General features: G+C 39.3%; 1 protein-coding gene across 1 annotated transcript in view; it reads left to right on the top strand.

Annotated features, from left to right (window-relative positions):
• The window catches only part of HECTD2 (HECT domain E3 ubiquitin protein ligase 2), a 375,065-nt gene extending 350,014 nt beyond the window's left edge, over window positions 1-25,051 (top strand). Inside the window, exons 19-21 of the mRNA XM_053692327.1 lie at window positions 7,459-7,574; window positions 18,077-18,220; window positions 24,030-25,051. Of these exons, the coding sequence (XP_053548302.1) occupies window positions 7,459-7,574; window positions 18,077-18,220; window positions 24,030-24,150 (381 nt within the window). The 3' untranslated portion in view covers window positions 24,151-25,051. The remainder of the gene's footprint in view (window positions 1-7,458; window positions 7,575-18,076; window positions 18,221-24,029) is intronic.
• The last annotated feature ends 1,417 nt before the right edge of the window (window positions 25,052-26,468 follow it).

The following is a 26,468-nucleotide window of genomic DNA, read 5'->3' on the forward strand; positions in this document are numbered from 1 at the left end:
GAGTCCACAGTTTCATTCCTTACTGTTGGGAAATACTGAACCTGGCCACCGGGAGGAAGCAAAGACACCCCAGCCAAAGGCTTAAATACCTCTCCCACTTCCCCCATCCCCCAGTCATTCTTTGCCTTTTGTCACAAGGGGATACAAGATAGGTTTCAAATCTCAACCACCCAAGGGCAGATTTCTCCTTTCAAGCCTGTCTTCAAAGCCAGAAAAGAGGGAAGAATTTCTGGGGTGCATGCGGGATCTGTCCTCCCTAGGGGTCATTGTCCCGGTTTCTATTGAAGAAAGAGGTTTGGGATACTATTCAAACCTGTTTGTGATCCCAAAGAAGGAAGGAACTTTCCGCCCGATTCTGGACCTGAAATGCTTAAACAAGTTTCTAAATGTCCCCTCGTTCAAGATGGAGACAATAAGGTCCATCCTTCCTCTAGTTCAGGAAGGACAGTTTATGACCACTATAGATCTGAAGGATGCTTACCTTCATGTGCCAATCCAAAAGGATCACTTCCAGTTCCTGGACCAACACTTCCAGTTTATTGCACTTCCGTTTGGTCTAGCTACTGCTCCAAGAATCTTTACGAAGGTTCTAGGGGCTCTTCTGGCCGTTGCCAGAACCTGGGGTATAGCAGTAGCTCCCTACTTGGATGATATTCTGGTACAAGCTCCATCTTTTCGTCTGGCAGAGGACCACTCTGTATCTCTTCTCTCTCTTCTTCGATCTCATGGATGGAAGATAAACTTAGAAAAGAGTTATTTGATTCCAAGCACCAGGGTAGAATTCCTGGGTACTATAATAAACTCCATATCTATGAGGATATTTCTAACAGACCAGAGACGTTGCATGCTAACTTTGGCATGTCTTGCCCTCCAGACCTCCTTATGGCCAACTGTGGCTCAGTGTATAGAGGTAATTGGTCTCATGGTGTCCAGCAGGGACATAATTCCCTTTGCCAGGTTCCATCTCAGACCGTTACAGCTGTGCATGCTGAGGCACCGGAACGGCGATCATTTGGATCTGTCTCAACAGATTTCCCTGGACAACTGGTCGAGTGAATCACTCTCTTGGTGGCTCTGTCCAGACCATCTTTCCCGAGGGACATCCTTTCTAAGACTATCCTGGGAGATTGTGTTTACGGACGCGAGTCTATAAGGATGTGGAGCTGTTTGGGGTGCCAGGAAGGCACAGGGCCTGTAGTCTCAGGAGGAATGCTCCCTCCCGATCAACATTCTGGAACTTCGAGCAATTTTTAATGCTCTGAAGGCTTGGCCTCTTCTGGGTACTTTCCGGTTTATCAGATTCCAATCAGACAATATAACTTTGGTGGCTTACATGAACCATCAGGGTGGAACGAGAAGCTCCCTAGCAATGAGGGAAGTATCTCGGATTCTGGAGTGGGCGGAAGCCATTCCGGGTGTGGACAACTGGGAAGCTGATTTTCTCAGCAGACAAGCCTTTCATCTGGGGGAATGGTCTCTCCATCCCGAAGTGTTTGCACAGATATGCTACAGGTGGGGGACGCTGGAGATAGACCTCATGGCATCTTGTCTCAATACCAAGCTACCTAGATATGGGTCAAGGTACAGGGATACTCAGGCGGAACTCATGGATGCATTAGCAGTACCTTGGAGGTTCAATCTAATCTACCTTTTCCAGCCGTTACCACTTCTTCCTTGTGTAGTGGCCCACATCAAGCAGGAGCAGGCATCAGCGATACTGATTGCTCTGTTGTGGCCGCAAAGGACGTGGTTCGCGGATCTGGTGGGGATGTCATCTTCTCCTCCATGAAGGTTACCTTGTCGCAGGGATCTGCTGGAACAAGGTCCTTTTTGTTCATCAAAATCTAGATTCTCTGAGGCTGACTGCGTGGAGATTGAACACATAGTCCTAGCCAAGAGAGGTTTTTCTATGATAGTGATTGAAACTATCATTCAAGCTCGTAAGCCGGTTACTCGTCGAATCTATCATAAGGTATGGAAAAACTATTTATTCTGGTGTGAAGAGCGTGGATTCCCCTGGCATAAAGTTAAGGCTACCAGGATCCTATCGTTTCTCCAGAATGGACTGGAGAAGGGTCTTTCTGCCAGTTCCCTGAGGGGACAGATTTCGGCCCTGTCTGTTTTACTGCACAAGAGGATCTCGGAGCTTTCAGATGTACAGTCTTTTGTTAAAGCTCTGATTAGGATCAGGCCCGTGTTCAGATCTAGGGCTCTTCCCTGGAGTCTTAATCTTATTCTTAAGGTTTTGCAGCGGGCTCCGTTTGAGCCTATGCATGAAATTGACATTAAGTTGTTATCCTGGAAGGTTCTTTTTCTACTGGCTATTGCTTCTTTTTTTTTTTTTAAGCTTTTATTTATCTCACAACAACAGAAGAGTAATAACACCAATAATCACCATAAATACAGAGTAATATCAGGGTCACACATGACCCGTAAAAAGAAAAAGAAAAAATAGATCACCATCTGTATATCTCACAGTTACATTTCTTCTGCTGTTGAATTTATCAATTCCTAAAATTAACTAATAAACAACATCACTAGATACTCTCTAAACAACTAACACCCATGACAAAATAAAAACAAAACAAAACAAAAAAAAAAAGGGGGAAATGGAGGGGGAAGGGGAGGGAAAGGGGATCCCATCCTATCACTCATTCCTCTTCACTCTGTTAGCCTTCTACTATTTCATCCGAATTAATCAGCCAGGTATTAGGTAAATGTCCAGCAAGTATTTGTAATTGCATATATGTTGTTTTCATCAGTGGCTTAACTACAGTAATTTGAGCCGAAATTGGTAAAGATAAGATGAACGTCTTCCAGTGCTTAAAAAACGCTGACAGTTGTTCATCCTTTGAATCTTGTATATTACATTGTTCTAAAAGGCATTGAGAGGTCAAATCTCTTCTAAGTTCTTTTAAGCTGGGGGCACTTTTCACTTTCCAGGATCTCAGAATCAAATTGCGTCCAAGAAATATAATTGTATTAATTAATTTTATATTTATATTAACTGCCAAACCTTGGGCTTTGACTAAAAAAAATATTTCCTTCGGTTGAATTTTGTATTCTATATCTAAAGTCACTTTCATCCAAAATCCTACTTTATTCCAGAACTGCCCAATTTTTGGGCAATTCCAGAAACAGTGAAAAAGGTCTGCATGAGGAGAGCTACATCTAGAGCACAAACAGTTTTTCTTATACCACCTTGATAGTCTTGCTGGGGTCAGATATGTCATTAAAGATATTTTGATCTGCGATTCTCTCCAAGCTGTTGTAATCCAGCTCTTTTCTAATGACTTGAAGCAATGTATTCCAATTGAGCTTTAGACGACTGTTGTCCTAGAAGTCGATAAAAGGGAGTAATAGAATACACACCCATCTTATACGCATTACTCTTGGGTTGGATATCTTGCAGTGCCCAGTCTAAGCCATACATTTGTTTTAATTTGACAGCGTAGTGTCTTACTTGAAGATAGGCATAGAAATTACGCTTTGGGAGCCTGAATAGATTACACAATTCAGAAAAAGATAAAAAATCTAAATTTACATCTAATATTTGTGAAATATATTTCAATCCTTTTATGGCCCATTGTCTAAAGACATCATCTGTTAAACCCAGTGGAAAGGATGGATTACCTAGGATGGGTAGATATTTAGAGATATGCGGGGAACATCCTGCCTCTCCACAGAACTTTTGCCATGCAATAATAATGTTCCTAAATGTCACTAAAGAGAAAACCTTAGATGGAAGCGAAGTAATAGGACAATGTAACATTGCATCGAGCCTACAAGGGATTATACATAAAGATTCAAGCTCAAAGGAAGTTACCAATTCCTTTTCTGTTAGCCAATCAACAGCTATCTTAGCTAAAGCCGCTATATTATACGCTTGTATATTCGGAAGCGCTAATCCCGCTGCTGTTTTCTCATTCATCAAACGAGTTACAGCAATACGTGCTTTTGTCCCTTTCCAGATGAATTTGGAGCATGCTTTATTATATTTAACTATATCCGCTTTATGTATGGCGATCGGAATATTTTGTATTAAATAAAATAATTTTGGGAATAAAATAGTTTTTATCAACATAACCTTTGCTGTTAACGAGATAGGGAGATTTGTCCAATCCGCCAATTTCCCCTTACATACTTCAAAACATTTACTAAAATTTAGACTATACCATTCCTCTGGGTTAGCACTTAAATTGATGCCAAGATACGTAATCTGTAAGGGTTCTCTAAATGGGTGTGCAATCTCCTGGTCCTTTTTATTAAGCCAAAGTAGTTCAGATTTAGATAAATTAATTTTATACCCAGAAATTTGACTAAAAGTACTGATCATTTCTAACAAGAGCGGAAGATTTTTTTTAATATTACTTAAAAATAACAATAGATCATCTGCATACATCAGTAACACTAATTTATATCCACCTATCCGGATACCTTCTAAATGCTGACGTAATAAGATCGCCAGCGGTTCCACTGACACGTTAAATAATAGTGGGGAGAGTGGGCAGCCTTGACGTGTTCCCCTCTGTAAAACTATACGTTGCGAAATTTCCCCATTGATAATTAAAGCAGAGGAAGGAGCTCTATATATTAACCGGATAAAGTTGTTAATATGTCCATTCAAACCGAACTGATCTAGGGAGAAGAATAGATGCTCCCAAGAAATACGATCGAACGGCTTCTCGGCGTCAACCGTCAGCAAGGCTAAATCTATATTCTCTTTATGTTTGGAGCATTTAAATTTATTCCAAAAAAAATCAATCAAAGTCATTACCTTCCTCATATTCTTTGCCGGATTTCTCCCAGGCATAAAACCTGACTGGTTTTCATGGATTATTAAACTCAAATAAGGTTTAAGCCTATTCGCTATAATAGAAGTTAATAGCTTATAATCCATGTTTAATACAGAAATAGGCCTATATGAGGAAGGCAATTCGGGATCCTTATTTTTTTGGGGAATTAAGGATATATTGGCGGCCGCAAAATATGGTGAACAATTATTATTACCCGTAAAATAAAAGTTAAATAATTTCTTTAAAGACGGGACTATTTGAATTTGCAATATCCTATAAAATTCTGTTGGTAAGCAGTCAGGACCAGCCGCCTTATTGGACTTCGCTATCTTGATAGCTGCAAAAATTTCATCTTCCGAAATAGGCATGTTGATCTCTGTCAAATTTTCTCTGGGAATTTTAGGGGCCTTAATCTTACTCCAAAACATTTCTTCGGCTATTGCTTCTGCATGCAGAGTATATGAGATTGCCGCCTTGCACTGTGAGCCTCCTTATCTGGTATTCCATTCTGATAAGGCTGTCCTACGTACTAAGTTAGGGTTTCTCCCTAAGGTCGTGTCAGACCGCAACATCAATCAAGAGATTTTGGTTCCTTCTTTGTGCCCTAATCGTTCTTCTTTGAAGGAACGTTTGCTTCATAATTTGGACGTGGTTCGAACCTTGAAGTTCTATCTTCAGGCTACTAAAATTTTAGACAAACTCCTTCCTTGTTTGTTCCCTAATTCTGTGAAGCGTAAGGGGCAGAGGGTCTCTGTGACTTCCTTGTCCTTTTGGTTAAGGAGTGTTATCCACTTAACTTATGAGACAGTGGGACATAAGCCTCCTCAGAGAATTACGGCTCATTCTACTAGAGCAGTGGCTTCCTCTTGGGCCTATCAGAACGAGGCCTCTATGGATCAGATTTGTAATGTGGCTACCTGATCCTCCTTACACACTTTTTCTAAATTTTACAAGTTTGATGTTTTTGTTTCTGCTGAAGCATCCTTCGGGAGAAAGGTTTTGCAGACTGTGGTGCCCTCAGATTAGGGTCTGCATTCTTTTTGTCCCTCCCGTTTTCATTCAGTGTTCTCTAGAGCTTGGGTATAAGTTTCCCAAAAGTAAGGAATGAATCCGTGGACTCTCCTTATATTAAGAAGGAAAACATAAATTATGCTTACCAGATAATTTCATTTCCTTCTGTATAAGGAGAGTCCTCGGCTCTGCCAGTGTTCTCCGATGGGTGGCCCACTAAATTATATTTTTCTTCTGGCACCTTTTATACACTGATATTTCTCCTACTGTTCTTTGTTCCCTTTGCAGAATGACTGGGGTATGGGGGAAGTGGGAGAGGTATTTAAAGGGACACTGAACCCAAATTTTTTCTTTCCTGATTCAGATAGAGCATGCAATTTTAAGCACCTTTCTAATTTACTAATATTATCAAATTTTCTTCATTCTCTTGGTATGTTTATTTGAAAAGCAAGAATGTAAGTTTAGATGCCGGCCTATTTTTGGTGAACAACCTGGATTGTCCTTGCTGATTGGACAGCAGCAATAAACAAGTGCTGTCCATGGTCTGAACCAAAAAATTGCTGGCTCCATAGCTTAGAAGAAAAAATGATAATAGAAGTAAATTAGACAGTTGCTTAAAATTGCATGCTCTATCTGAATCAAGAAAGAAAAAAATTGGGTTCAGTGTCCCTTTAAGCCTTTCACTGGGGTGTTTTTGCCTGCTCCTGGTGGCCAGGTTCAGTATTTCCCAAAAGTAAGGAATGAAGCCGTGGACTCTCCTTATACAGAAGGAAATAAAATTATCTGGTAAGCATAATTTATGGGGATTTTTATCCGATTAATCGAAAAAAATAATCGTCCGATTAATCGATTATGAAAATAATCATTAGTTGCAGCCCTAATTTAGTGGCAAGTTAACTTGTCATTGCTTTATTACCTGTACTTGTTAAAGGGGCATAAAACCCAACATTTTTCTTTCATAATTCAGTGTTAACCAATTTTCAAATTTATTATCACATTTTCTAATTATTTTGCTATATGGCATAATACTGCTCAATTATTTAAAAGGCACAGACTACTTAAACTATTAAAGTCATGTTCAAATATATAACTGGAGTGTGAGAGATGTAGATTATTTCTTTCTTTTTGAAAATGGCTGCTACGTCTTGCATGATGTGTGATCTGAGCTCATCTCATTCTGCAAAGTGATCATGTCTGTATTAAACAGCTCTTGTATATCAGTAAGACCCTTTGGCATTCCTATCAAATATATCATTGTAGATCTGAAGTCCAACACTGACATTAACTGCCTTGTTTTTTTCTTTACAAAATTAGTAGATACACATATACATTGCTGTGGACTGTGGAAATATTCTTGCTTTTTGTACTGAGGGCCACCAACCTGCACATGTTATATATACCTGATGTATGTATTAGTTTGTGTTTATATATGTGATATGGAATTGAACCTAGTTAGGTATATTGTAATCATGTTGAAAAGCTTTTGAAATGACTTAAAACAAATCCAACAGGAGAATTTTGTAAAAATAAGCTTTCTACATCAATCAAAAATACTTATATTAATGCATCTAGATAAAATAGACATATTTTTATCACGCTTAACAGTAATCACACTTAACTCAATAATATATATGTTTTTCATTTTTTAAAGTTGCTTCGTCCAGAAGAAGTGGAGATTCTTGTTTGTGGAAGTCCTGAATTAGATATGCATGCACTCCAGAGGAACACTCAATATGATGGCTATGTGAAAACGGATCTCACTGTGAGGTGAGCTGGGCAGATACTGTTCTACTTTATCTTCATATCTAAATAATTTCTAGTTTTAAAATGATAATTGCTTATATTAGTAGCTAAGACAAGAGATGGCAAACTGGCGGCCCGTGGATCACATGTGGCCCTCTATACTAGTTTTTTGTGTCCTAAGAGAAAAGCAGAACTTAAAAACATGTTCCCTAGTTTTTATTGTATGTTCTGGGGCTTCTGGTGGGTGGGCAAACAAGGTGGCCACAACACTAGTAGGGAGAAAATTAGCTAGAGGGTACCCAGCAACCTTACTTAAATCTGACCCTGTGCAGGACATTTTAATTTTTATTATTTGTGTGTTTAATTATTTAAATAATGTATACGTGCCCCCCCCTCCTGTGTGTTTGGAAGTTGGAGATTTCTGGTTTAGACTTTGGAGTATATTCTACAAACTTCTCCATTTATGTGTATTTTGTAAATAAATTTTGTGTTTCTTATAATTAAACATATATGTTGAACCCATACACAACACTTCTCATCTACATCTGAGACCATCTTTGAGTATCTGTCATGATTCTGGCCTCTTTAACAGGGTTGAACCCTATGGCAGGGTTAGCAGGGAACTGGGCAGATTGAATAGAATAGACTTAGAATAAAATATATACAACAGTCCTGTTTATTAGGAGAAAGTTATACATGCAAATAGCAAGTAATGTTCTGAAATAGTTTTTACTGGAAACAGGTAGAAGCAAGAGTTAACAGAGAAAAACTGTGCAAACCACTGCAGCTGATGTTTGTGTGCAAGTACAGACAGACAAGAGCCAAGTACTGAAAGGCTCACTTCAGGGCTAAAGGACTGTAGTACTTCTGGATTAAACAAAGGGAATGCCGCTCCTAGGCAAAGTAAATCTACTGCCAGCTTCTGTGTTAAACAAAGTTAATGCAATTCCTTGGCAAAGCAAAAGGAATGACTGCTTCTGGGCTAATCAAAGGAAATACAATGTGCTGAATACAAGCTGCAAGCAGCAGCAAATTCAGTGCTTGAGACAGGATAAACCAATTGGTACAGTAGGCAATAAGATACCAGAGCTGGGAAACTGCAACAGGAAAAGTCCAAGCAGTAGTAATAAATGTGCTAAATGCAGAGACAAGGTCAGGACAGTCCAAAGGCAGGCAGCAAGTATCCAAACATTGGCAATGTCACCTGCAGGAAGTTTATTAACAAACAGGAAGCAAGGAACAGCATAGAAGGCATAGGTTGCTCAATATGTAATCAGAGAGCACTTCCCCGATTGGGTAGCATCCAGGGAGGGTGGAGCTGTGAGACACACTTACTGATGATAATATTCCTACATAAACCTCAGCAAGTAAACATTGTCCAGTGAACAGACAGAGCAAACTGGACTCTGAACCTGGAGTCCCTGGTTCAATCCCAGGATGAGCACAGCAAGGGAGTCTCCAGAGGCGTTCCTGCGTACGGTTTGATTTTAGTACAAACAGAGCTTATGGGATCCTGACAGTATTCCTATTTTGATTAAAAACTTAATTTCATTGATTTCCTGAGGCATCCTAAACTTGATTTCCCAAAGCAGACCAACCTTTTATTCTTGATTCCTTTCCTCTTGTTGTCTACATTTTATCTTTATTTTTATGTATAACAATTTTGGACTGTTCAAGAAAGTCTACCTCAGATATATCATTTTAGTTACTGCCACACTGTCACAAGACTCAAGATAACCTGCCTGTTTCTCTGTTCCTGCTACACTAGAGGGCTTTGTATTCTGTGGAAGTTTTTGGAAACCTGTTACCTGGAGTGGACAGCTCTCTGATTCCACCTACTTGCCAGCTGCAGGTAGTTCTGCAATCGGCTCTTCTATAAAAGGCTGCTTCACAGACCACTCTCTGCAATGACATTGTGGTTCATCTTGTTCCTGTTGTTAGTGCTTCTGACCTTGCCTGAAATTCCTGATTGGTTCCTGAATCTGGATTTTTCTCTGACTACCTTTTTAAATCTCCCTTGGATTTGATGTAAGAATCCAATGACTGCTTTTCTATTTATCAAACTTGGCCTTGTACCCTCACTATTTTTATTGGATTCTCCCTGGATGTGGTGACTTTTTTGACTGCTCTCAGGTATCTAACCCTTGGCTTGTCTTCTGGCTATTCACTCAGTACCAGCCTGTCTCTGCTTCCAATCTTTCCTGTGGCATCATTCTGCTTCTCTGGCATCGTGTTACTGCATCCTAGTCCTGCAGAGTGCACCTGTCAAGTGCTTGTATCCTGTTTCAGTGCCAAGCCCTTCAGAGGGCGCTTGCCAAGTTCCTGTATCCAGTATATTTACCCAAGCACTGCAGAGTGTATCTCGCAACTACCAGTTACTTGCGTCTGCATCCATATTCCACAGAGGTTTTCTGCCTAGATCAAGTCTCCAGCTACTGTACCCAAGCTCTGCAGAGGGTCTCTGACAAGTTCCAGTATCCAACACCTGTTCCAAGGTCTGCAGAGGGTATCTGCCAAGTGCCAGTTTTTCTGTCAAGCATATGTGTCCTGCTCCTGTCTCGGCCCCCAGTGGGCATTCCTGTCTCAGCTTCCAGTGGGCAACTCCTGTCTCAGCCTCCAGTGGGCATTCCTGTCTCAGTCTCAGAGTGGACAAGTCATGTCTCTGCCTCAAGAGGGCAACTCCTGTCTCGGTCTCCAGTGGTCATACCAGTCTTGTCTTTAGATTGGGAAACTCCTTTCTCAGCCTCCAGTGGGCATTCCTGTCTTGGCCTACAGTGGGCATTCCTGTCTTAGCCTTCAGTGGGCATTCTTGTCTCGGCCTCAATTGGGCATTCCTGTTTTTTTACTAAGTTGGCACTTTGTTCCTGGCATTACAGTGGGAACTCCTGTTCCTGGCCCTATCGTGGGCATTACCTTAGACTCTAGTTCTGGTGTGGGCGCACCTGCGCGCCTATCTTGTTTCCTGTCTCCAAGTCTCCAGTTCCAGTACAATAAAGTTGTTTGCTTGTCTGTTATTAAACCATGCCTAAAAGGGGTAATTTAATAACAAAACAAATACCGCTGGCCCCTTTCAGTATCACCTCGCATTAGCTCCATACATATTGCCGGAGTTCCCATTTTAACAAAATTAAAATTTCAGAAAAGTGATTTCCTCAAATTTCCATTCACATATCTCTTATGCTTATGATAAAGTAGTTATCTCTGGCACAATCAAAGCCATACAATCTATATGTGTACCCAATGACTCATATATGTCTGTAAGTCCAATAAGGTTGTTTTGGGTAGAGTCACTGTGACGTTTAAACCACCATTACATAAAATGATCAATAGGACAGATGAGCTTACATAGGACAGATGAGCTTGTAAAGGAAGTACATGCAAATGAGGCCAGGGAAGCAGAAGAGGTATTTTAAAATAGATTGTATGCATCCCTGAACAGAAATGTTTTTAAGGAGTTCTTGAAACATTGAAAACTACAGGCAAGTCTTACTGATAAAGTCAAGGAATGCCATATAATAGATGCAGTTCTAGAAAAGTCTTGCAGGTGAGAATATGAGGAAGTTATGAGTGATAAGAGAAGCAGAGGGGGCTGGTTGGGGAGTATTTGCAGACAAGGGCAGGATATAGGAGGTTGCCGTGTTGATGAAGGCTTTGTATGTTAAGTTCAAAATTGGGAAGCCAATGGAGGGATTGGCAGAGAGGTTCAACAGATGGAGACCGATGAGCAAGGAAGATGAATCTTGCAGAGCCATTCATAATAAATTGCAGTGTGGACAGGCTAACTACTACTCATATATTTTACATATTCTTTGTTCTGAACTGCCCTATTTATTTAGTGCCTTGTAAAAGTGAGTGTTGTGGTTTATTATGCAGGTCATATGTACTTTATGTATATACTGAAGAAACAACAATTTGTGCAACATTAAATGGACATTAAACACTTTGAGATGGTAATTTAAAATGATAAATCATATATATATATATATATATATATATATATATTTAAAAGTCTGCAATATACTTTCATTATTTATTTTGTCCCCTTTTCCTGTAATTTCATTCTAAAATTGTGAGCTTTTCAATTTCTGTTAGAAATGGAAGTGCAGAACACTGTTGTATTCCCCACAGCCATAGAGGCCCATTTATCAAGCTCCGTAAGGAGCTTGTGGGCCCGTGTTTCTGGAGAGTCTAAAGACCGCTGCTCCATAACCCTGTCTGCCTGCTCTGAGCAGGCGGACAGAGATCGCCGGAATTCAACCCGATCGAGTACGATCGGGTTGATTGACACCACCCTGCTGGCGGCCGATTGGCCGCGAATCTGCAGGGGGCGGCGTTGCACCAGCAGCTCTTGTGAGCTGCTTGTGCAATGCTAAATACGGAGAGCGTATTGCTCTCCGCATTCAGCAAGGTCTTGTGGACCTGATCCGCACTGTCGAATCAGGTCTGCAAGACCTTTGATAATTCGGCCTCATAGGCTGCACACTTTAGGGACCTATTTATAACTGTCCCTAATTGGCTACAGTAGGGAACTTAACTTAAGTTACAACATAGCAGCTCCCATTGTTTTATAGACACTGAAACTTTACACTTATTTCTCCAACATAGGTGTGTCCGGTCCACGGCGTCATCCTTACTTGTGGGATATTCTCTTCCCCAACAGGAAATGGCAAAGAGCCCAGCAAAGCTGGTCACATGATCCCTCCTAGGCTCCGCCTTCCCCAGTCATTCTCTTTGCCGTTGTACAGGCAACATCTCCACGGAGATGGCTTAGAGTTTTTTGGTGTTTAAATGTAGTTTTTATTCTTCAATCAAGAGTTTGTTATTTTAAAATAGTGCTGGTATGTACTATTTACTCTGAAACAGGAAAGAGATGAAGATTTCTGTTTGTAAGAGGAAAATGATTTTAGCAACCGTTACTAAAATCGATGGCTGTTTCCACACAGGACTGTTGAGAGGAATTAACTTCAGTTGGGGGAAACAGTGAGCAGACTTTTGCTGCTTGAGGTATGACACATTTCTAACAAGACTCGGTAATGCTGGAAGCTGTCATTTTCCCTATGGGAACCGGTAAGCCATTTTCTTAGTTTAAGTAAAAGAATAAAGGGCTTCATTAGGGCTTAAAAAACTGGTAGACATTTTTCTGGGCTAAAACGATTACTTTACTAAGTATATTTGGCAGATTATTACTTTTAATAGTTGTTAAATCTTGGGGATTGTTTTAATAAAAACGGCAGGCACTGTATTGGACACCTTTTTCACTGGGGGCCTTTTCTAGTCATAGACAGAGCCTCATTTTCGCGCCTCTAATGCGCAGTTGTTTTTGGAAAGCATGGCATGCAGATGCATGTGTGAGGAGCTAAGAACCACTGAAAAAGCTTATAGAAGGCATCATTTGGTATCGTATTCCCCTCTGGGCTTGGTTGGGTCTCAGCAAAGCAGATACCTGGGACTGTATAGGGGTTAAATGTAAAAACGGCTCCGGTTCCGTTATTTTAAGGGTTAAAGCTTTCAAATTTGGTGTGCAATACTTTTAAGGCTTTAAGTTACTGTGGTGAAATTTTGGTGAAATTTGAACAATTCCTTCATACTTTTTCACATATTCAGTAATAAAGTGTGTTCAGTTTGAAATTTAAAGGGACAGTAACGGTTTTATTGTAAAACGTTTTTTGTGCTTTGTTGACAAGTTTAAGCCTGTTTAACATGTCTGAACCATCAGATAACGATGTTCTATATGTAAGAAAGCCAATGTGTCTCCCCATTTAAATATATGTGATATATTTGTGTCATAATGTCCAAACAAAGTAGGGATAATAATGCCATAGATATGATATTGCCCAAGATGATTCCTCTAATGAGGGGAGTAAGCATGGTACTGCATCATCCCCTTCTGTGTCTACACCAGTTTTGCCCACACAAGAGGCCCCTAGTACATCTAGTGCGCCAATACTTATTACCATACAACAATTAATGGCTGTAATGGATAATTCTATTGCATGCATTTTTTTTCCAAACTGCCTACTTATCAGAGAAAGCGTGATTGCTCTGTTTTAAACACTGAAGAGCAAGAGGACGCTGATGATATCTGTTCTGACATACCCTCACACCTATCTGAAGGGGCCAGGAGGGAGGTTTTGTCTGAGGGAGAAATTTCAGATTCAGGGAAAATTTCTCAACAATCAGAATCTGATATTGTAACTTTTAAATTTAAATTTCAACATCTCCACGCACTACTTAAGGAGGTATTATCTACTCTGGATGATAGTGACAATTTGGTCATTCCAGAGAAATTAGGTAAGATGGACAAGTTCCTAGAGGTTCCGGTGCCCCCCGATGTTTTTCCTATACCCAAGCGGGTGGCGGACATAGTAAATAAGGAGTGGGAAAGGCCCGGCATACCTTTTGTCCTCCCCCTATATTTAAGAAATTAGTTCCTATAGTCGACCCCAGAAAGGACTTATAGCATACAGTCCCCAAGGTCGAGGGGGCGGTTTCTACTCTAAACAAACGCACTTCTATTCCTATAGAAGATAGTTGTGCTTTCAAGATCCTATGGATTAAAGGTTAGAGGGTTTGCTTAAAAAGATGTTTGTTCAGCAAGGTTACCTTCTACAACCAATTTCATGCATTGTTCCTGTCACTACAGCTGCGTGTTTCTGGTTCGAAGAACTAGAAAAGTCGCTCAATAAAGAATCTTCGTACGAGGAGGTTTTGGACAGAGTTCAAGCTCTTAAATTGGCTAACTCTTTTTTATTTTAGATGCCGCTTTGCAATTAGCTAGATTAGCGGCGAATAATTCAGGGTTTGCTATCGTGGCGCGCAGAGCGCTTTTGCTTAACATCCCTTTCAAGGGTAAAACACTGTTTGGCCCTGACTTGAAAGAGATTATTTCAGACATCACTGGGGGAAAGGGCCACGCCCTTCCTCTGGATAGGTCTTTTAAGGCTAAAAAGAAGCCAAATTTTCGTCCCTTTCGCAGAAACGGACCAGCCTCAAATTCTACACCCTCTAAGCAAGAGGGTAATACTTCTCAAACCAAGCCAGCCTGGAGGCCGATGCAAGGCTGGAACAAGGGTAAGCAGGCCAAGTCACCTGCCACTGCTACCAAAACAGCATGAAGTGTTGGCCCCCGATCTGGGAAGGATCTGGTGGGGGGCAGACTTTCTCTCTTTGCTCAGGCTGGGGCAAGAGATGTTCAGGATCCTTGGGCGCTAGAAATAGTTTCTCAAGGTTATCTCCTGGAATTCAGGGAACTACCCCCAAGGGGAAGGTTCCACGGGTCTCAATTATCTTCGAACAGGCATTCTTACACTGTGTAGAAGACCTGTTAAGCATGGGAGTGATTCATCCTGTTCCATTAGGAGAACAAGGGATGGGTTTTTACTCCAACCTGTTCATAATTCCCAAAAAAGAGGGAACATTCAGACCTATTTTAGATCTCAAGATTCTAAACAAGTTTCTAAGGGTTTCATCATTCAAAATGGAAACCATTCGAACGATCCTTCCTACCATCCAGGAAGGTCAATTCATGACCACGGTGGACTTAAAGGATGCGTACCTACGTATTCCTATCCACAAGGAACATTTTCGGTTCCTAAGGTTCGCCTTTCTGGACAAGCATTACCTGTGGCACTTCCATTCGGATTAGCCACTGCTCCAAGGATTTTCACAAGGGTACTAGGGTCCCTTCTAGCGGTGCTAAGACCAAGGGGCATTGCAGTAGTACCTTACTTGGACGACATCCTGATTCAAGTGTCGTCTCTGTCAAAAGCAAGGGCTCATATGGACATTGTCCTAGCCTTTCTCAGATCTCACAGGTGGAAAGTGAACATAGAAAAAAGTTCTCTGTCCCCGTCAACAAGAGTTCCCTTCTTGGGAACAATAATAGTTTCCTTAGAAATGAAGGTTTTTCTGACAGAGGCCAGAAAATCAAAACTTCTAAGCTCTTGTCAGGTACTTCATTCTGTTCTTCTTCCTTCCATAGCGCAGTCCATGGAAGTAATAGGGTTGATGGTTGCGGCAATGGACATAGTTCCTTTTGCACGAATTCATCTAAGACCATTGCACCTGGGCATGCTCAGACAGTGGAATGGGGATTATACAGACTTGTCTCCGACGATACAAGTAGATCAAATAACCAGAGATTCACTCCGTTGGTGGCTGACCCTGGACAACCTGTCACAGGGAATGAGCTTCCGCAGACCAGAATAGGTCTGGGAACCCCTGAAAACTCAGGGTCTATGGTTTCGGGAAGACTCTCTTCTCCCGATAAACATAATGGAACTGAGAGCGATATTCAATGCTCTCAAGGCTTGGCCTCGACTAGCAAAGGCCAAATTCATAAGGTTTCAATCAGTCATCATGACGACTGTTACATACATCAACCATCAGGGGGTAACAAGGAGTTCCCTGGCGATGGAGGAGCATCCGGGGGAGTGGGAACTCCATCTGGAAATCTTTGCCCAAATAACTCAATTATGGGGCATTCCAGACTTGGTTCTGATGGCCTCTCGTCAGAACTTCATGGTCCCTTGTTACGGGTCCAAATCCAGGGATCCCAAGGCGACTCTATTGGATACAATAGTAGCACCTTGGATCTTCAACCTAGCTTATGTATTCCCACCGTTTCCTCTCATTCCCAGGCTGGTAGCCAGGATCAATCTGGAGAGGGCTTCGGTGACCTTGATAGTTCCTGTGTGGCCACGCAGGACTTGGTATGCAGACCTGGTGAATGTGTCATCGGCTCCACCATGGAAGCTACCTTTGAGACAGGACCTTCTTATTCAGGGTCCATTCGAACATCCGAATCTGGTTTTCCTCCAACTGACTGCTTGGAGTTTGAACGCTTGATTTTATCAAAGCGTGGGTTTTCAGATTCTGTAATAGATACTCTTATTCAGGCTAGAAAGCCTGTAACTAGAAAAATTTACCATAATATATGGAAAAAATATATCTGTTGGTGTGAATCTAAAGGATTCCCATGGAACAAGATAAAAATTCCTAAGATTCTTTCCTTTCTACAAGAAGGTTTGGAGAAAGGATTTTCTGCGAGTTCTCTGAAGGGACAGATCTCTGCTTTATCTGTTTTACTTCACAAAAGGCTGGCAGCTGTGCCAGACGTTTAAGCGTTTGTTCAGGCTCTGGTTAGAATCAAGCCTGTTTACAGACCTTTGACTCTTCCCTGGAGTCTTAATCTAGTTCTTTCAGTTCTTCAAGGGGTTCCGTTTGAACCCTTACATTCCATAGATATTAAGTTATTATCTTGGAAAGTTTTGTTTTAGGTTGCAATTTCTTCCGCTAGAAGAGTTTCTGAGTTATCTGCTCTGCAGTGTTCTCCGCCCTATCTGGTCCATGCAGATAAGGTGGTTTTTACGTACTGAGCCTGGTTTTCTTCCGAAGGTTGTTTCCAACAAAAATATTAACCAGGAGATAGTTGTACCTTCTTTGTGTCCGAATCCAGTTTCATAGAAGGAACGTTTGTTACACAATTTGGACGTTGTCCGTGCTCTAAAATTCTATTTAGATGCTACAAAGGATTTCAGACAATCATCTTCCTTGTTTGTTGTTTATTCTGGTAAAAGGAGAGGTCAAAAAGCAACTTCTACCTCTCTATCTTTTTGGCTTAAAAGCATCATCAGATTGGCTTATGAGACTGCCGGACGGCAGCCTCCTGAAAGAATCACAGCTCATTCCACTAGGGCCGTGGCTTCCACATGGGCCTTTAAGAACGAGGCTTCTGTTGATCAGATATGTAAGGCAGCGACTTGGTCTTCACTGCACACTTTTACCAAATTTTACAAATTTGATACTTTTGCTTCTTCTGAGGCTATTTTTGGGAGAAAGGTTTTGCAAACCGTGGTGCCTTCCATCTAGGTGACCTGATTTGCTCCCTCCCATCATCCGTGTCCTAAAGCTTTGGTATTGGTTCCCACAAGTAAGGATGACGCCGTGGACCGGACACACCTATGTTGGAGAAAACAGAATTTATGTTTACCTGATAAATTACTTTCTCCAACGGTGTGTCCGGTCCACGGCCCGCCCTGGTTTTTTAATCAGGTCTGATGATTTATTTTCTTTAACTACAGTCACCACGGTATCATATGATTTCTCCTATGCAAATATTCCTCCTTTACGTCGGTCGAATGACTGGGGAAGGCGGAGCCTAGGAGGGATCATGTGACCAGCTTTGCTGGGCTCTTTGCCATTTCCTGTTGGGGAAGAGAATATCCCACAAGTAAGGATGACGCCGTGGACCGGACACACCGTTGGAGAAAGTAATTTATCAGGTAAACATAAATTCTGTTTTTGTCACTGTTAAAACAACTAATGAAACTTTAAAAAATACATCTACAAGTTATTCTCAGACTAATCTTTTCTTTGAATGCATCATTCTATCTAGCATTTATTTAGTGTTTAATGTCCCTTTAAAGTAAATCATAGAAGCAAAAATCATTATGGATCTTATATTTTATATATAATCACTGTATGAAAATAATATGGAATCACATCAATTGGTATAACTCTTATAGGTACTTTTGGGAAGTTGTTCTTGGATTTCCCCTAGAACTTCAGAAGAAATTGCTGCACTTTGCAACAGGTAGTGACCGTGTTCCTGTTGGGGGAATGGCTGATTTGAACTTCAAGATTTCAAAGAGTGAAACATCTACTAACTGGTAATTGTTTCAGAAATTTACTTAATTTACCTCTCATCTTGATTTATATCCACATGAGATATTTAAACCTTACCATTTTGGTTTATTACGTCTAGGCCTATATTTATAGAAGAGGTATTTTTCATTCATATTTGTTGTGACATGATTCTACCATTCTCTTTTTATTTTTGCACAACACATTTATCTTGACTCTTGCAACAGATTTCTTCAGCCATTTAAAAATCAGAACTGACTGGTAATGATGTTTTGTCAAGCTGATTTTGTTTACCAAATAATTAAGATAATCTACAGATAACTAAATTTTTTTTTACATAAATCCAGTTTGTGAAATAACAGGAGAGCGCACTCATGGTTAGATCTTATGATTGTTACTCCAATGAACAACCCACAAGCTATCATACCCGGGTAGTGACAGCTTGTGCCAAGAAGCAACGTCCCTTTTAGTACCATGCATGGTATCTAGACATGTTATTAGAAGGATTTTCAGTCAAACTGATTATGACTGTATGGCAGTTTCATATGTTCTCTTGAAGCAATCTTTCATTATTTAGATAGGGCATGCCATTTTAAACAAATCTCCAATTTTACTTTTATCATCAAATTTGCTTTGTTCTCTTGTTATTCTTTGTTGAAAGCTAAACCTAGGTAGGCTCAAACTGATTTTTAAGCCGTTGAAGGCTGCCTCTTATCTCAGTGCATTTTGATAGTTTTTCACAGTAGACAGTTCTAGTTCATGTGTGTCATATAGATAACATTTTGCTCAATATGGAGATATTTATTAGTCTGATTGGTTAAAATGTCTGTCAAAAGAACTGAGATAAGGGGGCAATCTGCAGAGGCTTAGATACAAGGCAATCACAGAGGTAAAAAGTATATTAATATAACTGTGTTGATTATGCAAAACTGGGGAATGGGTAGTACAGGGATTATCTATCTTTTTAAACTATACTAATTTTCATGTAGACTGTCCCTTTAATAGTTTTTGTGAAAGTATAAATAGTATTATTATTGACTAGGCGATAAGCCTGCCCAGAGGGCAGTCTATATTTAAAAAATTAAAAATTACAAACCCCAAAGGTGATATTACAAAAAGAAAATGTAAAATTACAGAGAAAATAAACAAAGCTATCCAAAATAAAAAATTTAAACCTAAACTAATACCCCTATAAAAATAAAAAATCCCCCCAAAATAAAAACACCCCTTAATCTAATACTAAACTACCAATAGCCCTTAACAGGGCTTTTGTAGGGCATTGCCCTAAGTTAAACAGCTCTTTTTCCTAAAGAAAATACCAATTACCCTTAACTGTAAAATCCCCCACCCAACCAACCTTTAAAAATAGAAAAAACTAACACTAAAAAACCCAAAGCTACCCATTTCCCCTAAAGGGGCATTTGTATGGGCATTGCCCTTAGAAGGACATTCAGCTCTTTTACTGCCCTTAAAGGGGAAATCAGCTCTTTTACAGCCTATTAAATCCCTAATCTTAAAAAAAAAAAAAAAAAAAATCCTAAAACTAAGCCCCAAATAGGTACTCACCGTTCCTGAAGTCCGGCGGAGAAGGTCTTGTTCCAGGCGGCTCCATCATTTTCTATCTTCATCCGGAGCAAAAACGGCGCAGAGCAGATGTGCGGAGCTGGCTTCCCCGATGCGCGGATCCTCAGCGGCATGGAGGCTCATCTTCATCCGATCTCCGTCGTACACTGAAAATTGAATGCAAAAGTTACGTTATTTAATTTCCTATAACGCTGCTATTACAAGTTTTCAAACATACGCCTTTTGCATGCGATATGGTTGTGTTGAGCTTCATACTGCACACAATCAGAGCGCTGCTGAGACGTGCTCGTGCACGATTTCCCCATAGACATCAATGGGGAAAGCCGGCAAAAAAAAAAAAACTAACACCTGCGATCGCGGAAACAAAAGTTCCGTAATGCAGCCCCATTGATGCCTATGGGGAAATAAAAATACAATTTAAACCTAACATAAACTACGTCTAAACACCCCTAATCTGCTGCCCCCAACATCGCTGATGCCTGCCTACAGTTATTAACCCCTAATCTGCCGCTCCCGATATCACGCTACCTAAATAAAATTATTAACCCCTAATCTGCTGCTCCCGATACCGCCTCCACTATACTACATTTATTTACCCCCTAAACTGCCAGCCCCCCACATCGCAACAAGCTAAATTAAACTATATTAACCCCTAACGTAACCCTAAACCTAACCCTAACACCCCCTAACTTTAACATAATAAAAATATAGCTAAATTAAATTTACAATTATTAACTAAATAAACCTATTAACCCCTAAACCACCAGCCCCCCCCACATCGCAACAAGCTAAATTTAACTATATTAACCCCTAAACCTAACCCTAAACCTAATCCCCCATAACTTTAAAATAATTAAATTAGATCTAAATTAAATTTACAATTATTAACTAAATAATACCTATTTAAAACTAAATACCTGTGAAATAAAACCTAAGCTAGCTACAATATAACTAATAGTTATATTGCAGCTAGCTTAGGTTTTATTTTTATTTCACAGGTAAGTTTGTATTTATTTTAACTAGGTAGACTAGTTAGTAAATAGTTATTAACTATTTACTAACAGCCTAGTTAAAATAAATACAAACTTACCTGTGAAATAAAACACAAGCTGCCTTACACTAAAGCCTTAAAAGGGCCTTTTTATTTTTGATAATTTTTTTGTTATTTTCCGTAATTTAGTGGGGGTTTTTTGTAATTTACGGTAGTTAGTTTTTATTTTTTTAAATGAGATACTTTTTGTAATTTTTAGAGTAGTGTTAGGATTGTTTTATTGGTAGTTTAGTTTTTTTTTAATTGGTAGTTAGTTTAATTTTAGTTTAATAATTATAATAGTTTAATTGTTAGTTTAAAATTAATTTTAATTTGACAGGTAAGTTTTAATTTCATTTAAGATAGGGAAATTGTAATTTTAATATAAAGTTATGGGGTTGTTAGGTTTAGGGGTTACTAGTTTAAATTAATTTATTTAGTTGTGGGGGGCTTTTTGTTTAGGGGTTAATAGTTTATTGTAACATAGTAGATTAGGTGGAAAAAAGACCAAAGTCCATCGAGTTCAACCTATACAAATCTAAAATACTTACAAAAAGCTCCAGTTAAGCTTAAATAACAGCACTAAATGGTGACCCATTTAATACTAGCAATCATATCCATGAATTTTGTTTATATACAGAAATGTATCCAGACTATTTTTAAATGTATCTAGGGTATTGGCATTCACTACCTCCTTTGGTAATGAGTTCCTCAATTTTATTGCTCTTACAGTGAAAAAAAACGTTTACATTGCAGGAGATTAAATCTCCTTTCCTCCAAATCTTAAATTGTGACCTCTTGTCAGAAAGAATTTTCTTGGAATAAACAGAGCTTCTGCCATCTCTGTATATGGGCCTTGAATATATTTATATAAAGTAATCATGTCACCTCTCAAGCGCCTTTTTTCTAAAGAAAACAGACCCAGTTTGGCTAGCCTCTCCTCATAGGTTAAATTCTCCAATCCCCTTATTAGCTTTGTGGCCCTTCTCTTTTTCTAGTTCTGCAATATCTTTTTTTGCAATCGGTCCCCAGAACTGCACTCCATACCCAAGGTGAGGTCTTACCAGGGATTCATATAGTGACAGAATTATGCTTTCCTCCCTTGAATCAATGCCTCTTTTAATACATGCTAGTATATTATTAGCCTTTGAAGCCGCTGCCCTGCATTGTGCACCCATCTTTAGCTTGTTATCTATTACTACTCCCAAATCCCTTTCCTCCTCTGTTTGGCTAAGTCTTGTCCCATTTAAAAAATATGTTGCCTGCTTATTTTTACTTCCAAAATGTAGAACCTTGCATTTTCCCGTATTAAATCTAATTTTCCATTTACTTGCCCATACTTCGTTGTGGGGGCTTGCGGTTTAGAGGTTGATAGGTTTATTATATCGGCGGTATAGGTGGACGGCAGATTAGGGGTTAATAATATTTAAATAGTGTTTACGATGTGGGAGGGCGGTTAATAAGTTTTGCTATAGTGGCGACAATGTCAGGGAGCGGCGGAATAGGGGTCAATAAAATTTTTTAGTGGTGGCGATGTCGGGAGCGGCAGATTAGGGGTTAATACATTTATTATAGTATTTGCGATGCAGGAGGGCCTTGGTTTAGGGGTTAATAGGTAGTGTATGGGTGTTAGTGTACTTTGTAGCAGTTTAGTTATGAGTTTTATGTTACAGCTTTGTAGCATAAAACTCATAACTACTGACTTTAGATGGCGTTATGGATCTTGTCGTTTTAGGCTGTAACACTCACTTTTTAGCCGTACCGCAAAACTCGTAATACCGGCGCTATGGGAATCCCATGAAAAAACGTCATTTTTACGTGTGCGGGACTGACGTTGCGGTACAGGCTAAATGGTGTGCGGTACACCTATACCAACAATACTTGTAATAGCTGCGGTGCTGCTTTAACGCTGAAAATGCCATATTTTAAGCGTTACAAGCCGCAACGCAAAACTTGTAATCTAGCTGTTAGTTGTTTGCGTTGTGGGGGGTTGGCAGTATAGGAGTTTATACGACGGATCTTGTCGTTTTAGGCTGTAACACTCACTTTTTAGCCGTACCGCAAAACTCGTAATACCGGCGCTATGGGAATCCCATGAAAAAACGTCATTTTTACTTGTGCGGGACTGACGTTGCGGTACAGGCTAAATGGTGTGCGGTACACCTATACCAACAACACTTGTAATAGCTGCGGTGCTGCTTTAACGCCGAAAATGCCATATTTTAAGCGTTACAAGCCGTAACGCAAAACTTGTAATCTAGCTGTTGGTTGTTCGCGTTGTGGGGGGTTGGCAGTATAGGAGTTTATAGGTTAATTAGGTTTATTGCGATGTGTGGGTTTGGCAGTTTAGTGGTTAATAGGTTAATTTTGGTTTATTGTGATGTAGGGGTTGCCGATTTAGGGGTTAATAGTATAATTAGGTAGTTGATGTTGTAGGGTTTGGCGGTTTAAGGGTTAATATTGTAATGTATTTAGTTGGCGTTGGGGGTTTAAGGATTAGGTAGTTTCTGTTGTGGGGGTTTGGCAGTTTAAGGGTTAGTTTGTTTGTGTTAATACTTTGTGCGGGGGATTATGTTTTTTTTTCTTAATTACATTGGGGCCCATTTTTCAAGCTCCGGATGGCGCTTGTGGGCCCGTGTTTCTGACGAGCCTGCAGGCTCACATAAAGTTTTACTTACAACTCATAATACGAGCACAACCCAACATGTGGCAATTTCACTCATACATTTTTCCTGTCTCACCTTCTCTGTTGTATATTATTTACACTAAATCCACATTTTTTTATTTCAGGATTCCGATAGAGCAGGCAATTTTAAGCAACTTTCTAATTTACTCCTATTATCAATTTTTCTTAGTTCTCTTGTTATCTTTATTTAAAAAGCAGGAATGTGATGCATAGGAGCCGGACCATTTTTGGTTGAGAACCTGGGTTATGCTTGCTCATTGGTGGGTAAATGTAAGCCTCCAATAAGCAAGCGCTATCCATGGTGCTGAACCTAAAATGGGCTGGCTGCTAAGATTTACATTCCTGCTTTTAAAATAAAGATAGCAAGAGAACAAAGAAAAATTGATAATAGGAGTAAATTAGAAAGTTGGTTAAAATGTCATGCTTTATCTGAATCATGAAACAATAAATTTGGGTTCAGTGTCCCTTTAATTATTTTTTTGTGTTCCTGTTTTTCATCCATTCCTTTTAAATAATCTATCTTCTGTTTTCCTAGGTTGCCTATAGCACACACCTGTTTCAATCAGCTTTGCCTGCCTCCTTACAAAACCAAGAAGGAATTAAAGCAGAAGTTGACCATTGCTATTTCAAATGCAGAAGGTTTTGGGCTTCAGTAGAAAGAGACAATTGTGGACTTCAGAGGACTGTTTGCTTATGCAATTCACTGACTTCTTACTGTGCACTGAGTGCAGCAGCGCTGACTACTCAGTACATTTTTAATACTGACAGATGTTTACTGTCTCTCTTGCATTCAGGGACTCGTAAACATTGTTTATAAAAGACTTACGTGACAAACAAAAACTTGTTTTTGGTAAAGAAGTTTTACTCTCTATAGAAAGTATTTTAATTTATCTATTGTGTAAATAATGCAATTTAAGGCATATACTTTTCGTATTGACAATAAGTTTGGAACTACATCCAAGCTTTAGCAATTTAGCTAGAAAACCTAAGGCAATGAATATATGTGTCAACAAACCACTTTATAATTCTGATATTGATCTATATTACGTTAGAGATGTAAAGTAAAGGTAATATATTTATAATGAGCTGTAAAATATTTATGTGTGTAGACTGTAGAATATTAAGCTTTTCTACTGCAATTCACTGTATTAGGCAACAAAGGATAATATTTGTGTTAAATGATGTATCTGAAAAATTAATATAATTTTACCTGTTGAATCACTATGTGACTGCATTGATCACACAATGCCCTGAAAGAGTGGACCAGCTTTTAATACATGAAGCTAATGCTGTTGCTTTTCTAAATGTAATTAATTTTATTATGAAGTAAAAATCCCACTTTAATTGTATGTCTAGATATAACAGATTGTATAGCATAGCCCTTATTATTTATGTTATTGACAGAAAAAAAGTGCCAATTCTTTGGCAACATTTTTTTAAAAAAGTATGCTTTGCATATGTGCAGTTTAATTTGCTTTATGTGGATAGTTTTAGGATTATCGACTCTCCATTGCTTGGCAACTTGCAAATAAATTAAAGTCTGTCAGAATTAAAAAATGAGAAAATTTCATTCATTTAATTATCTTCTGTACTTGCATTTTTGTCAAGGGATGCCCTTTATCCGAAAGATCTAAAGCTCTCTAGTTTGGTGAAATTATGTAAGAAGTCTTGTCACTACTGCAAGGTCCCTCAAATCATTTTTGATTGTAAACTGTTTGCCTCACTTCACAAAATTATTTTGTGAGATTTTTCTCCATGGCAGCAAGTATGTTATGTATGTAAAAGGTACAGTCAACTCCAACATTTTTATTATTTTAAAAGATAGATAATCCCTTGATTACCCATTCCCCAGTTTTGCATAACAATACTGTTATATTAATATAATTCTTACCTCTGTAATTATCTTGTATCTAAGCCTCTTTTGGCTATTTATTTATTATCTATTGACTTGCATTTTAGCAAATTAGTGCAGTGTCATCCACACCTCCACCGGAGAGAGCACAATGTTATCTATATTATGAGTTTCTTGGGAAAAGTTAATAAAAAAGCATGTGATATGAGGCTGTCTGTAGTGGCTTTGAAACAGGCAGAAATATAGAGGCTTAAATGTTATAAAGTATATTAACCCCTTAGTGACCAAACCGTTTTTCAATTTTCTTAGCATTAAAGCGACAGTATGCACTCATTTTCATATAACTGCATGTAATAGACACTACTATAAAGAATAAGATGCACAGATACTGATATAAAAATCCAGTATAAAATGGTTTAAAAACGTACTTAGAAGCTTTCAGTTTAGCTCTGTTGAAAAGGCAGTTGGAAAGCCCACTGCAAGTGGGAAATAAGACACTTCCCCCCCCTCCCCCTTCTTTTGCATATGAAAAGACCCTTTACACAAACAGGAGCAAGCTGGAGTAGGTAGCTGCCGGTATTCAAATAAAACTTTGGGGCTTGGTTAGGAGTCTGAAAATCAGAGCAATGTTCTTCAAAAATAAGCAAAACTAAACATTTTTTCTTTAAAAAAACTTCATGGGCTTTATAAATAGATCATCTACAAAACATTTATGCAAAGAAAAAATGAGTGTATAATGGCCCTTTAAGGACCAGCGCTGTTTTTACATTTCTGTGGTGTTTGTGTTTAGCTGTAATTTTCCTCTTCCTAATTTACTGTACCCACACATATTATATACCGTTTTTCCCGCCATTAAATGGACTTTCTAAAGATACCATTATTTTTATCATATCATATAATGAACTTTTGACCCCCAAAATCTGTTACGCATCTACAACCACCAAAAAACTTTAGGTTTCTCACTGAAATTGTTTACAAACAGCGTGTGCAATCATGGCACAAATGGTTGTAAATACTTCTCTGCAATCCCCTTTGTTCAGAAATAGCAGACATATATGGCTTTGGCATTGCTTTTTTATAATTAGAAAGCCGCTAATTGCAGCTGCGCACCACACTTGTATT

The sequence above is a fragment of the Bombina bombina genome, chromosome 9, assembly GCF_027579735.1.
Source record: "Bombina bombina isolate aBomBom1 chromosome 9, aBomBom1.pri, whole genome shotgun sequence".
Classification (NCBI taxonomy): domain Eukaryota; kingdom Metazoa; phylum Chordata; class Amphibia; order Anura; family Bombinatoridae; genus Bombina; species Bombina bombina.